The sequence below is a fragment of the Pelmatolapia mariae genome, linkage group LG12 (assembly GCF_036321145.2).
Source record: "Pelmatolapia mariae isolate MD_Pm_ZW linkage group LG12, Pm_UMD_F_2, whole genome shotgun sequence".
Taxonomy (NCBI): Eukaryota; Metazoa; Chordata; class Actinopteri; order Cichliformes; family Cichlidae; genus Pelmatolapia; species Pelmatolapia mariae.
In genome coordinates, this window is record NC_086237.1 from 14,593,195 (window position 1) to 14,607,374 (window position 14,180).

Below are 14,180 nucleotides of genomic sequence, written 5' to 3' on the forward strand. Positions count from 1 at the left end.
ATTGCAAAAAGCCTCTCAACAATTGACCGTTTGCTAAGCCCTATCCCCATCCATTACTGTTGCATTAGAGTTTAGGGGCTAATCTACTGTTAAATCATCGGTGTTATTTTTCATTCACTGGGTTCTTAATTTCACATGGATGCACACAAGACGCCCCTGCAAGCAATGGCTTGGCCAGCTAAAATAAACAGATTTAAATAGCTGCTGCTAGCTAACTACTTTAGTAAAAATTTAATAGCTATATATTATTTTGATGAGTTTCTTAAAAGATAGTTTAGATGCAGTTCAAACATAGTCAACATTATACTAAATAAAGTATAAATAAAGTAATAAAATAATTATACTAAATAAAGGAGACCAAAATTTACATATACACTATGTGGACAAATGCACAGAGCTACACAGCTATGAACATGAACAGCCATATCATGAAGCTCCTGGTACACAGCTTTTATGCTGATGTTAATGTCAGAGGAGGGTTGTAACTCTGGAGTTAGCATAGTGTTGGAGACCTTTACACAGTATGCAGCTCAGCACTTGGCAACCCCACTTTGTAACTCTGCAATAATACCACTTATGAAATCTGTAGGAGGGAAAGAATTTCACACAAGTGACTTTTTGGTGGCTCCAGTGAAACTTGAAGCACTATGGAACAACTTTATTAGCTGACCAACGTGTTTCAGCTTGTGGCCTTCATCAGGGTCATTACAAAATACAGTTTGTGTTTAAATAAATCCAAGTGAACCAATCACACATAAACAAGCTGACCAACCAGCATTTAAGGGGGTGGTACTGGCTGACTCTGGACTGAAAATCACCCCACATATCCAAAAGTAGCTCATTCTTAAAGGTCCACAGAAAAAGTTAAAGTTACACATAGCAATCACAAGAACTTAAAAAAAAAAATTTGTTTTAAAAATTATTAATTCCATAATAAAAAGTTGAACTAGATCTCTCTTTTTCCTGATAAAATTAATTTTATCACCTCTTTGACTGGGCTTCATGGCGTCAATGCCAATAAAAAATAAAGCTCACCATGAAGCGTTCTGGATATTTTGTTTAAAGAGTTTATTTCCTACAGGTATGAATGCAGGTCTATTAATGAGTTTCTGCGAGTTACACTATTTTGCTTTTATGTTCTTAATTAGATTTTCAAAGACCTTTAAAAAAAAAACCAAAAAACAAAAACCTTTTATTGTAATGATAATTGCTGTTAACTAGTTCAAATTTTTTATTATGGAGTTAATAATTTTTTTAAAATCATTTTTTGAGAGTTGAACCAGAGCCAACCAGGCAGCCAGTACAACACGTTCTTGTTCCCAAAGTGTAACATATTACGCTATGTGACAAATCATCGGTATGTTACGCGTTCGGTCACACAACACATTCCTATGTTACGTGTTCGGAAACAGGAGGAAACATGAGAATCGTTTGGACTCAATCTGCACATGTACATTTATTTTACTTTCTCATCATGAATCGCTTTGGAAAACACTATCTAACACAATTAAGGTTATGGTTATGGTTAGGATTAAGGTTAGGTTTAGGGCTGGAATACACGGCTGGAATGCCGGGAGCTTCATTCTATGGGATTTCATCCGCAATCCGGCACGTATCATAGGGACGTGACAAATCGTCAGTATGTTATGTGTCGGTAATAAGAATGCCTTGGCTAGTACCACCCCCTTAAATGCTGATTGGTCAGCTTGTTTATGTGTGATTGGTTCACTTGGATTTCTTTATTTATTTAAACACAAACTGTTTGGTATTTTGTAATGACCCTGATGAAGGCCACAAGCCGAAACGCGTTGGTCAGCTAATAAAGTTGTTCCATAGTGCTTCAAGTGTCGCTGGAGTCTTCACGCCACCAGATCTTTGACCTTCTCAATGCACACTGGAAGCAGGTGAAGTTGTGCCAGAAATATTTGGACACTCTGACTTTTTGCAATGGCAGCATCCAATTACAGCTCCATGCTTGAGATCAGTGAGAATTTCAGAAAAATCTATTGTTTCACAAATGATTTGCATCTAGCTATGATTTGCATAGCTAGGCGCTTTATACGCCTGTATAAAATTCTGGAAACACCTGAATTAATAAATTGAAGCATGTCTCCCCAAAACTTTTGTCCATATACTGTACATGTGATTAAGCGCCCCCTCCTGTGTTTATTTAAATCTTTAGTCTTACTTCTTTTGCCTGTTGGCATAGCTAGCTAGGCGTGTATATTTACGTAGATTTAATTAAATCAATCAGACGTGTAGCAGGACTGAGCTCCTAATATTACTCTACAATATGCTGAATCAGTACTCAGGACCAACTTCTGGGGACTTGTGTAGTGAGCTTGCCTAGTTGTGGGACGCTAAACCCCAAACAGTTTAGTTAACTAATTTTCATTGGCCTCAAAGGTAAAACTGTGTTACTATTACAACTGTATTATAACTGCTTATTGCCGTAAGCTGGGCATGCTATCATTCACATCATATACTTAATAATCTCCTTAAATGGTGAGTGTTGATTTTGCAGGTTAGCAGTTCACTTTGTGCAGAAAACCAAAGCTCAGCAGGTCTGCTGCACATAGTTATTGTAGATAAACTATTATTTGACGATTGCTGTTTACTGGACAGGTTTAGCTAACGGTCAATTCCCAGCAGAAAAACCTTATGTATACTTTTATATCACAATAACCTTTTACCAATTTCATCGTAAACTGTGTCTATGTTAAGAACATAGAACTGCTGCGTTGAACAATATTCAGGATATTAATTGGGTGATCTGTACACGTTTTCCTTCCCTGAAAGCAATATAGCCTAGAAGTGTATGAGTTCAGCGAGTCGAGTTTACTGTATCACATCAGATACCACACAGTCACAGAAGAAGAAAAGCAAGAGAAGTTACCATCAGGGTCTTGATCAATAAGGCAAAAACCAAACACACATCATTATCAGACAGTCCTGCCTGTGCTGTGCACTGTGCTCTGCAGTTTAAACCACCTACACAGCTGGCTAAGTACAGCAGACAGTTGTTTGGGTTGATACCGCTGAACTTGATGAATGACACTGTTTCCGGTCGTTTACCACAGTTTATTTGCCATATATTATATTGTAGCATTTTGTAAAAAGCACACGTGTAGATATGCAAGTGTACAATCAGATAATTGGCTGAATAACACATTATAAAAACCAAAAACCATTAGCCACATAAGTGATTTAAATGAAGGATGAAAAGTAAACATCTGAACGTCCCAGTGCACCGAGCTCTGTACTTGGTGTTTATTTTTCCTCTGTTTATTTCTCAAATGAATAAGAACGTGATCAACATCACAAATCATTAAGCAATTCAAAAGTCACCATGTAAACTATACTGACTGCCAGCAAGATGTGTGGGCTGTACATTTTATAAAACAATTACTGTCCGCTATTTTCGGACTTGTTTCTCTTGTCTTGGGTAATTTCATTGGAGAGGCTCATTTCTCGAAATGAAAAACGCTACAGGGACTTGAGTTTGAGAGAGACCTCTGACTGACAGCATGATCAGAAAAAAGAAAAAAAGAAAACAAAACAGTAGAAACCCTTTCAGCTTGGCCGAGCTTTCGTTTGTTCAGCTACTCAGTTGCTTATCATGCTGTTTCCCCCTGCTCTGTTTACAACGTTTTGCATTTTGATTACTTTACCTGCACAGCAGAGGGGTGTCCACGTTATGAGAAGTCAAGGAAATATGTTTAATAAGATTAACAAATCATGAAATTATTATCTTTAATACTCCTCAAGAGGCAAAGCAGAATGCAGAAAGTCATGCTGAAGTTCAGCCTCCTTTGCTAATTGAGGACATTGAGGGTCAGGTAGGTCAGAAGCTCACTAATCAAAACTGCTGCACCCCTTTATTTCCACTGAGAAATATTTTCATTTTCATTACCCTGGTTCCAGGATGCTCTGCAGTAAATTAATTGTCTCCTTTGCTTCTTTACCAGTCCCAGCTTCCTCCCACACAGCCTTTTATTTCGTATGAGCAGTTCTGTGATTATGTGCAGCTGACGTACAGTAGTTTGGAGACAGAGCCTCGTTGTGTGCACAGCTCAGTGGTGGTGGGAGTGGGTCTGGGGGCAAGGCAGCACAGGCTTTGAGGGGAGGGCAGCCATTAGGCTGGGTTGGTACAATGCTGGCCCTGGACCTCCCTGCGCCTGAGTGGAGGGCTCCATGCCCACATTGAGGTGCAGCGACAGGTGGGTATGGCAGTAATCCAGAACTGACTGCTCACACCTGTACAATGTCAGAGCACTCAGCTGCCGCGGTACCTAGACAGAAACAGAAAGTAGAGGGAAAGAAGAAACACACGTAAGGGTAAGGCTTTTAAAACAGCAAGAAAAAAAATCCTTAGAATATTTGGAATTGGCTTAATTTACTTCATGCTGCCATGGCACAGCTCTGTCATTAATGCAGCCTTGGCCGGTAATACAGCATGCGCCCCAAGACCTGAAATCTGTGGCGCTCAAACACCCACTTTCAGGAGTGATTTATATGCAAGATGAAAGCCTTAAGCAAGAGTGCACACATATTTTCTGCCCTCTTTTAAATGGAGTCAAGGCTCCATTTAGAAGAGAGTGCTTATTACATTACAAGCACTTTGCTGATTCAAAGACCCCTCTTCGTTTTACGTGCTACCACGGTCTGAATTCTGTCAATTAAACGAGATAAAGCTGCATCACAGCCTGTGCAATACTGATATTAATATCCTAATGTATATTCATATATATATATATATATATATATATATATATGTGTGTGTGTATATATATATATATATATATACACACACACATATATATATATATATACATATATATATATATATATATATATATATATATATAGATATAGATATATAGATATATATATATATAGATATATATATAGATATACACACACACACACACAGTGGGGAGGAATAATTATTTGATCCCCTGCTGAATTTGTAATTGTAAAAAAGATCAAAAGAAATAATTTTTATGGTACTTTCATTTTAACGATCATGTCAATGAGTGAAATAAGTATTTGATTCCTGACAATCCAACCAAATCTCTCTGACAGATTGGCCCATATGACACTTCAATTACAATCAATCAATCAATAAATTACAGATACTCTTGATCTCAACTCATTTTATTTACATCGTTTATATACAGCATGGCTGTACACAGTGTCACCAACAGCTCCACTATTATGGGTAAGACCAAAGAGCTGTCAAGGATTATAGACCTACACAACACCATCAGCGAGACGTTTCTTAAGAAGGTGACAACTGTTTGGTGCTATTATAATTCAGTATGTATTTATAATAATCAATAATTATTTCCCCCACTGTATGTGATTGTGCAGTCTACAGAAACATTCACATAACAACAGAAAGAACACGTGCAGAACAACTTTTCAGCTTTAATACTTCCTCTAAACCTAGAGTCATGTAAACATACATAACACCATTTTTTTTTTTCATTTACTTTCACAATATCCTCAGGAATAAAATCCCATTATCAATCATTACAATGTAATCTTTCCTCATGTGTAGGATAAAGAATGGAGAATATATTCAAAGTGCTTGTGAGAAAAATCCCAATTCGCTGTAATCTTAGTTGTGGGCAGCACATCTATTGTAAAATATGCTGTCTTGGATTATTTTATTGGATCACAAAAGGATTTGCTGAAAGCTGATTTGATGCAGAAATGGCTTTCAGATAGGTTTCTCTTTATCTCGTTGGGTCAAGATTCAGAGTGCCATCACCATTCAGACCCTTAAATTTCAAATAACGGCTTTCTAAAGGTTATGTTTTCCTTTTCGGAAACGATACGACTCGGTTTGTTCTCCACTCTAATGGGAAGATTAGTTGAAAACACTCCATTGTCTAATTCAACAGCTGAACTTTGCACACTACACGGAGGACTCGATAAAAAATTCATGAACAACAATGCTCTGAATGCAAAATGAGGTAAATGCGGGGGGAACCGGATCTGTGAGTTCTCGGTACAGACTGCCAAAGGGGAAAGGCTACACCGTGAACTTGTTTCTCCAATTATTACAATAGTAAAAGTCAAACACGTAAGCAGTGAAGTGGATATAAATTTTTCCTGGTTAGCTGGTCAAACCAATAGCCCTTTCCTTCTTTGCAGAAGTAATTGGCAGAGCACCCACAACCTTTGCCTCTACAACACTTTCTTGCCTCCTGTGTTTAACTTCACCAGTTAATTCCACATGAAATCCAAAGGTACTATAAAACAAACTGAGCTGCAGTTGCAGAGACTATAAAGGGCTTTCTTGGCCTTCGCGCCTATCCACCAGGGACCTGTACAGATCTGTAATTACAAAATAAATACACCTTTAGAAAGGAATAGTGCTATAATCATATAGGTCTCATCATTGTTAACAGCATCAGTAGTTCAGACATCACAAAAAGACCTGAAAGAGAAATGGTAAATGGGCACCATTTACACAGTGCTTCTTCAGTCTTTCTCACTACGCGGTGCTTTACACTACAAGCCACACTCAGCCATTTCCACACACATTCATGCACTGCTCTCTCACAGACACCTATGAGACTCTGAGGGCTGCTGAGTATCTTGCCCAATGACACTTCGACATGCACACTGAGGACCTCGGGATCTTTTGATTAGCGGAGGGCCCGCTCTATCTCCTTCGAGGTGCCACAGCCACCCCAAAAGCTTCTTATGACCTCTTAAACAGTTTGGGGCTTGTGAAGGATTTGTGACATTCAATGGGAAATGCACATAGTTAAAAGAAAAATGCAAACCTAAGCATTGAGAGAGACTCCCCTTTTGTCATACAGATAGAATTGTTGATTCACTGTCTACAGTCTAATTTTTGGTATGTGTTTGCAAGTCAATCTTTATACAGAGGTTTAAAGTTGCATCTTTGTGGGCAGGATATAAAATGTACTGATCATTCAAATGGTGCCAAAGTCAGATTCATTTTTCTGCTTGACCAGAGGGTGCAGCGTGGTACAGCAAGTGTGGAGATGCCTCAGTGAAAACCATAGACATGGGTAATTATATGCCACCCATCACAAAACACATAGGCATATTACAATAAACACATACATTACAACAAACCCACAACAATTTCAAAACAACCACGCTGCATTTGAACCTTTTCCCTGTTGTTTATTGCCACCTCCTCAAACACTTTAATCATTTGCAGCCTTTTCCAGCACTTCACTCACACTGTCACCTACTATAGCTTATATAAAGAGCACTCACTAAGTTTCTATTCGTGGGATGAAATGCCAAGAAATCCGGCTATGATTTCCATTTCATGGGCTCCGTTTTTTTCTATTAAAGCCCTCCACAGTATTTTTTCAATGACCATCAGGAATAGCTATGGCTTTTGTCTTGTAAAAAGTAGAAATAAAGCCACACATTACCATGCTATATAGTTCATCTATGAATCCTTATAGTGGGCGTTCTACAGACACTGCAGAGTTAAGCTCAGCAGAACCGTTTGTAACTGTTAAACACTCATCATTGAGAATAGTTTTCACTGAAACAGTGAGTGAAGTAGTGAGATGTGACACGTCAAGTAGTGGAAGCTTGGATTTCGCACTTACAGTATGAATCACCCTAATGATTTTTACTGAATATCTTTCACTCTACCCTATATTTTGGCACCCTCTCATATGAACTCTTCAACAAGACTAAGCGGCTGCACGAGCCCATAAAGCGCCATGTGTTAAAACAATGCAAAACATTAGGGCATATGCTTCAGGCAGTGGTGAAGCAAGAGAAATTCAATGCAGGATGTCCACTTTGAACAAAATCTGTGAAACTGAAAGCTTATCACTAACCATTGTTAGTGATCAAAGTGACAAATATCTAATCATTTGTGCTCATGTTTGTGAGCTAAAATGAAAAAATGCTACATTAACGCTACAAACCTGCTCGGCATGTATGTATTTGATTACCCTCTCTGGGGCTTTGCAGGATTAAAACTCACTGTTTATCTGTTTAGTTTATCATGTTAGTTAACATGTATTACTTGGCAGTAAACACAGAGGTTATTGGAGTACTATTACATGTATCTGGCCATGAAGCAATGAAATGGCAAACTGGTAATCTGACCTAATGGTGCAATTAAAGTTTAGAGGGGTCACCAAAGATTTTCCAATCTGTATTTTGGGAAAATTAATGTCTATACCACATATCATGACAAACTATCCAGTATCGTACAGACTGTTCAAAACCATAAAGAAATCAGGAAATGCTCCTGAGATATTTCAGTCTGAACAAAACAGGTGAAATGACTAACCATGCTGTGAGCCACACAAACAGCTGTCCTCTAACTCAAAGGTCACTATCTGTGTACAATATACTGACGTCTAAATGGGCAGTTTGGCTTTAACTTGTCGTTATGAAATAAATGTTGACTGCAGAGTGAATGGCTACAGCGTAATGCAATCTGGGTTTTAACGGGCTACAGAAGGCTTCAGTCACACAAGCATGGAGACCATTTGGCAACTGCTTCAGAAACCACCATTTGCTAGGAAAATGTTAGTTTTCCCTGACTGTGAGTGGTTGTTGGAGGCTACTGGCAGGCACTGTGAAATCAGCTGTTAAAGCCACAGTGGTGCAGTGACACCTTCATCAGCTGGTGAAATATGTATTCCCCAACTGATTGGCAAGCGGTTACATTAAGTTGCTTACTGTAGTCCCAAAGAGTTATATCATGCAACACTAAAAGAAAAAGGCCTGTCTGCAAATACTTACCTGCTCACAAAGCTATAGTGAAACTAAAAAGCCTGTTGGTTTCAGCAGTAAGAGTTTTACTTTGGAAGAAAATATTTTCCTTTTTTGATTTGTGTTGCACTTTTAAGTTTTACTACTGCTCCGTGGTTAATTAGCAAATGCTTGCAGTCACGTCAAAGTCATGCAAACTATGGGTGACTGTGGCAATCACGGTTCCAGGGGGATGTCAACCAGGCTCTAGGCTGGTGTAACTGAGGCCTAAACAGAATTTTCACTGAGGAATTGTTTCTGCTGCTTGGTAAAAAGTCTCCCAGAAACAAGAAGGTTTAATTGCCAAAGCAGAAGAGGTACTGCTTTGTTCCCCAGTAGCTAACAATAGCTTTCTCCATGTTGCTAAAATGGTAGGCATCAGACCAACTGCAGTAACATTTGAATTTAACATGCAACGAAAAAAGGAAGGCAAATAAGACAGAGAGGGAAAGTGGCAAAACCTGAAAATGTGAATCTCATACAGCCATTCATTCAATAGAGGAAGCTAGAAGACTTGATATTCAGTTGACATAACTTTTACTACATCAAAGGAAAAAACAAAAAAACCTGCCTCTGTTTTCAGTCACTTTATGACAGCGGCGCGTGGGGGAGCAGTGCGGGGGAAGTTGTCTAACACCACTTTAAATTAACCAGCTGATTTTTTTTTTCTCTTCCGCTGTTTTTGTTAAAGACAACAGCTTTTCTTTCACCCATTGTCAGCTTCTGTGGATAATAGCGTCCAATAATAACTAAAATACAAAATGTCAAAACAAAGTCACTTAACTTAATGTCATCTCCCTTCATAGGTCTGATGAAGCTGCTGCAGCTGGCGGTCATTAAGATTGGGATAAATGCTGTTTTGTGTTTAAACAGAACATTTCTGAGGTCAGCGGAACATCGGGCTCCATTTCCACAGAGCACAGAGCCCTCTCCCTGCTCTTCACTGGCAATCTTTAATATCTGCATCTCTGAAGTGCTGATCTAAAACAGGATCAGTTTCATGTCTTTACACAGAGGAAAAGAGTAAAACCCTTTTTGGCCATCTAAGCTGACTTAGCATTCAGGTTTAATCAGGAATATTGGGGAAACGCTGGCTGTTATAGTTGGAGCTCTTAGAGAGGTGAGTCATTGGCTACCTCTGCTTGGATATTTGCCAACAGAGCTGAACGCTGCATATAGCTGGATTTCGCCTGAGGAATGATCGTCACCTTTCCTCAACTTTAATGGCTCCTAAAGTCCCTTCCAATCTAGCTGTGCGCTACAAAAGCAGAAAAATATAAAATGAATTCAAATCTCTTGATTACAATAGCCATCTAAGAATAGCTCTGTTTCCTCCTGACAAGTGTACGCCGTTATTCAGTGAGTCACTGGCTACCGGCCAAGGTAATAGAGCGGACATCTGGCATCAGCCTGATCTTGTCTTCACTTTATGTTAACTGTTTAAACTGCAGCTTGACCTATTTACCCTGAAGTGAATTTCAGGAGAAGCGAACACGACAAGTGTCCTCCACAGAGGCCGTTACCTCAACTACACCTTTAATTCAGGTACTCTTTGCTGTTTATATTGTACGGAGGTACATTTATACCTCGGGTTATTACATCCCATATTTATTTTCTATTTTTTCCCCCACATCTTCCTCTCAGCTATGATTCATTGTTTATCACTGAAAACCTCTAGAGTTTAAAGTGTTAAGAAATTATCTTCTCAACTGTTGTGGGAATTGCTCTGGGCTTGAAGTGGTGACAGCTATTAGAATAAACAATAATGCCTTTTTTTCTTAGGTTATTTTCTTTTCTTTCTGTTTAGTTGTGTGGCGTTGTGTACTGGGTATTGAGTGTTGATAACACAAAAAAGAGCAGTGGTTAACGCTTCAGATAAGAGAGAAAATGAAATTGTTGGATGAGACGGAAACGAGAAAAAAAATAAACGACAAAGTAACAAATCAAAACACGGAGAAATTACCTAAACGAAAAGTTGGGGAAAATAAATGACTACAGGGTGTGGTTTTTCCACAGTCTGTGTGTGCCCTCAGCAAAACATGAGTACTAAAATCCTCACCTCAAGCAATATGAAAAATTATTCACTACCAGCTCCTGCAGTCGTTTTCTCCCAAGACTGCTCTGTGTGTGGTATTAAGTTGTCTCTGTGACATCTAGTGCTTTTGTAAAGTTAGCACTGTCTTGCTAATGAAATGTAGAGTGGATTACACAGATGCCACAATATTTGGAATAGCTACAGTTTTCAAAGAAACATCAGGAATATGGTTCTTGGAAATACAGTATTATGAATGTAGTTGATTTAAAAAAGCCCTTTTTGCTTTCCTGCTTCAATTCAGATAGAAGACTTTCTGCTCCTCGCTATAATCGATGGTGTTTAAGGTCAAATCTACTATATGTTGGACAGCAAAATATACAATGATAATAATAATATTACTATGATAATCGGAGTGTGTGTATGTCTGTTCCACAACTCCTCCTACATGGTCAGTTTAATCTAGAGTACCAGAATTGTCAAAATCTAAAAAGCTTTTAGAATTTTTTTGCCACTCTAGTCCTTACAAATTAAATGTATTATATATAGTAGCTGATCTCAAACATTATCAGTACATTCCCATGTGTCTGTGAATTGTCTTCTTACTAATTATATAAGTTTTGTGTAGTAATTGCTCTCAAAATGAACATTGAACTTGTGTTACACGTACATTGTTGCCATTACATGTCTATTGTTATGTTATATGGATGTTGTTGTTTGTAACAAAATTTTGCTGATTGCTTGTTTTATGCCGTGATACTTACACTCCTGTAAATCTGTGCTCAAACAGCGAGACTAATAATGCCGGTAACTGCTTATTTTGTCTCGTGCAATGAATATGTGTCTTGCAAAGAAGAATAAATATATTTATCTAATATTCATTTCTTTGTTTTTTTTTGCCCTCTGACTACTTTCGTGATATGATGAAAATAAATGTAATAAATCGATAATGGCAATGATAACTTTATTTATATAGCGCATTTCATTGTAAGTCAACTCAATGTGCTCAAAAGAGAAAATAAAAACACAAAAACCTGTGTAGGTTTTACAATGCCTCGAGGCAGTGAAAACAGGAAAAATGAACAAAACAAAATTAACATACATGTCTGGGCTTTTAATACAGGCGCGAAGTGAACAAGTGCCACAAGATGGTAAAAATAATAATAATGATAATAATGATAATAAGAATAATAATAGCTAGTAAAAAAATTCAAACTAGTAAATGCAAAAAAAAACTATTTAAGAAGATTCAGAGGATTTTGTCTACTAAATTTCTGATTAAAGTTAATCCCAAGACTGGAAACAGTGTGTAACATTTGATTTTTGTATGGACGAAACAAGCTATAACATGCTAATCAGTGGGCTTTAAAGACTTCCCCCTTATGCAAGTCTTCCTGCTCATCTAAGCTAGCTGTAGCCAGGAGCTTCATTTTCTCAAAGCATGGTCCTGACTCTAAGCAGCCTCCTAGCATCATAAACTTTCAGTGTAACTTCAGACTTTCTCGTGATTTTGGGGCTGCATTACAAATGTCACAGTTCTCCAGTAGAGCGCTCTGCTGACCCACTGGAAAACACTTTGCAGCAGATGCTAAAGAGGCCAGTGATCTGAACAGTACACAGCAATTAATTCTAATTCCCGAGCGATTAGCTTTGTGATGCTAATGAAAACATTCGCATAGGTGGTCCCCCTTTTGCACTGCTCTGAATGTAGGTCAAGCTGCAGCTAAATAATTCCCATTTGCGTGATAGGCAGCTGCACCATGCCAGCATGCCTCAGACTGGCACGGGAGGCATGAGCTCTCATTGGCATATTAACAACATCCGCCGCCCGAGCTGTGCTGCTGCTCTCTGTCAGCTGGATAATTCACTCAGTGGTCAACGCTGCGGTGAGAGAGCACAGACAAGCCTCTATTATCATTGCTGTCTATTAGGCTGCACACCCAAGGCTGCTGAATGGCATCCTAATGGCCATAAGACTCCCCTTCCCTGATTGTTGCTTACCGTGGATGAACTGAAAAATAATTTCGGGATGAGCATTGCCGACATGAAGCTGATAACAAGTAGTCAGTAAGCTTAATTAAGCGGGACATACGGTACAGCAGAGGAAATGCGTTGTTATGAAGGTCAGAAATGTGCATACAAGAGACAGAGGCTAAATTGTCCTTGGAGAACGTTTCATTTCATAAATCATGTAACATATATTGAACAAGATAGCAGGCGGTTAGCACCCTCCATATAGGGCTTTAGTAGCAATAAGGAGACCAGACGCTGACCTCCATCTGAAAGGCAACTAATAGTTTTACAATTTGATACTGCGTGTGCTAGAATTCCAGAAAGATCATCTTCTGCTGACTTTAATATTGACCATGTAATTACATTTCTATTTGAAAAGCATTTTGCATTTGTCAAAATAACCATAATCCTTCAGATGTGGGGATTTATCTCCTCCTAATGCTGCTCATCCCATTTTCTGCTCATCAATGTTGGCAATGCCTGCTGAGATTTACTGTTATTTACTGGAGGGACAATTTATGAGTCACTACATAGTCTTTTCTGATATATGTAGATATAAGTAACCTGAATATGGAAGCCAAGAAAATGTAGATGCATAGATGAATCCATATTCATCGAGAGGCATGCACTAAGCAGAGATGTGTGCTACACTGTTTGGTTCATTCTCCCCCGTTGACTGTTTTTCTCTCTCTTTACACTCCCACACACTTTCCTAAGTGCACATTCGCACACAACCACACACACACTCTTTCAAGCACACACATTCAGTATGTACTGATGCTGCTTGTCAAAACAGCCATTAAAAAACCCCAGTTCTAAAATGATAATAATAAAAAAAATAATAATTTCACTTCTAAGGTCACACCTCTTTACTTGAAACTGCGATGCAATATATAGTGTAATAAGATATTGCTAAAGATTCGTATTTAATTTATGTAGCTGATATCACACATGCAGTAAGGATAAACTCTGCTTTTATCCTGTAACATGTATTAAAGGCTATACACTGCTGTGAGAGGGAAAGAAAAATCACAGCAGAGGGTTTTCTCACCATTTGAACAAAGGCCTAAAGTAAACCTTCTTGTTAGCATGCCAGACCCTCTAATGGATATCATTTGCAACAAGAAACTCCAACTGCTGTTTTTTTGGGGGGGGGTTTTTGTATGTATAATTGCCACAAGTCAGAGCTGGTATTATTTAAATTGAAATAATATAGAGACCACGTTGGCTTTGCTGGGGTATATATACTAATTTCTTTTAATTGCTTTGGACTTAATTCAGCTAGACAGGTCTTTAAAATTTTAATGCAGTCTGGTGATAATTAAAGCAAATGCAATAGGCTTTCTCATCAGTTAAA

At 38.4% G+C, this 14,180-nt stretch overlaps 1 protein-coding gene across 2 annotated transcripts in view; it reads right to left on the minus strand.

The window, feature by feature from the left end:
- Positions 1–704: 704 nt before the first annotated feature.
- Positions 705–14,180, minus strand: part of LOC134639379 (leucine-rich repeat transmembrane neuronal protein 4) — a 56,634-nt gene continuing 43,158 nt past the window's right edge. The window contains exon 3 of one of the 2 annotated variants that reach the window (XM_063490541.1): positions 705–4,292. In XM_063490541.1, the coding sequence (XP_063346611.1) occupies positions 4,074–4,292 (219 nt within the window). In that variant the 3' untranslated portion in view covers positions 705–4,073. The remainder of the gene's footprint in view (positions 4,293–14,180) is intronic. The other variant, XM_063490542.1, reaches the window with a different exon arrangement.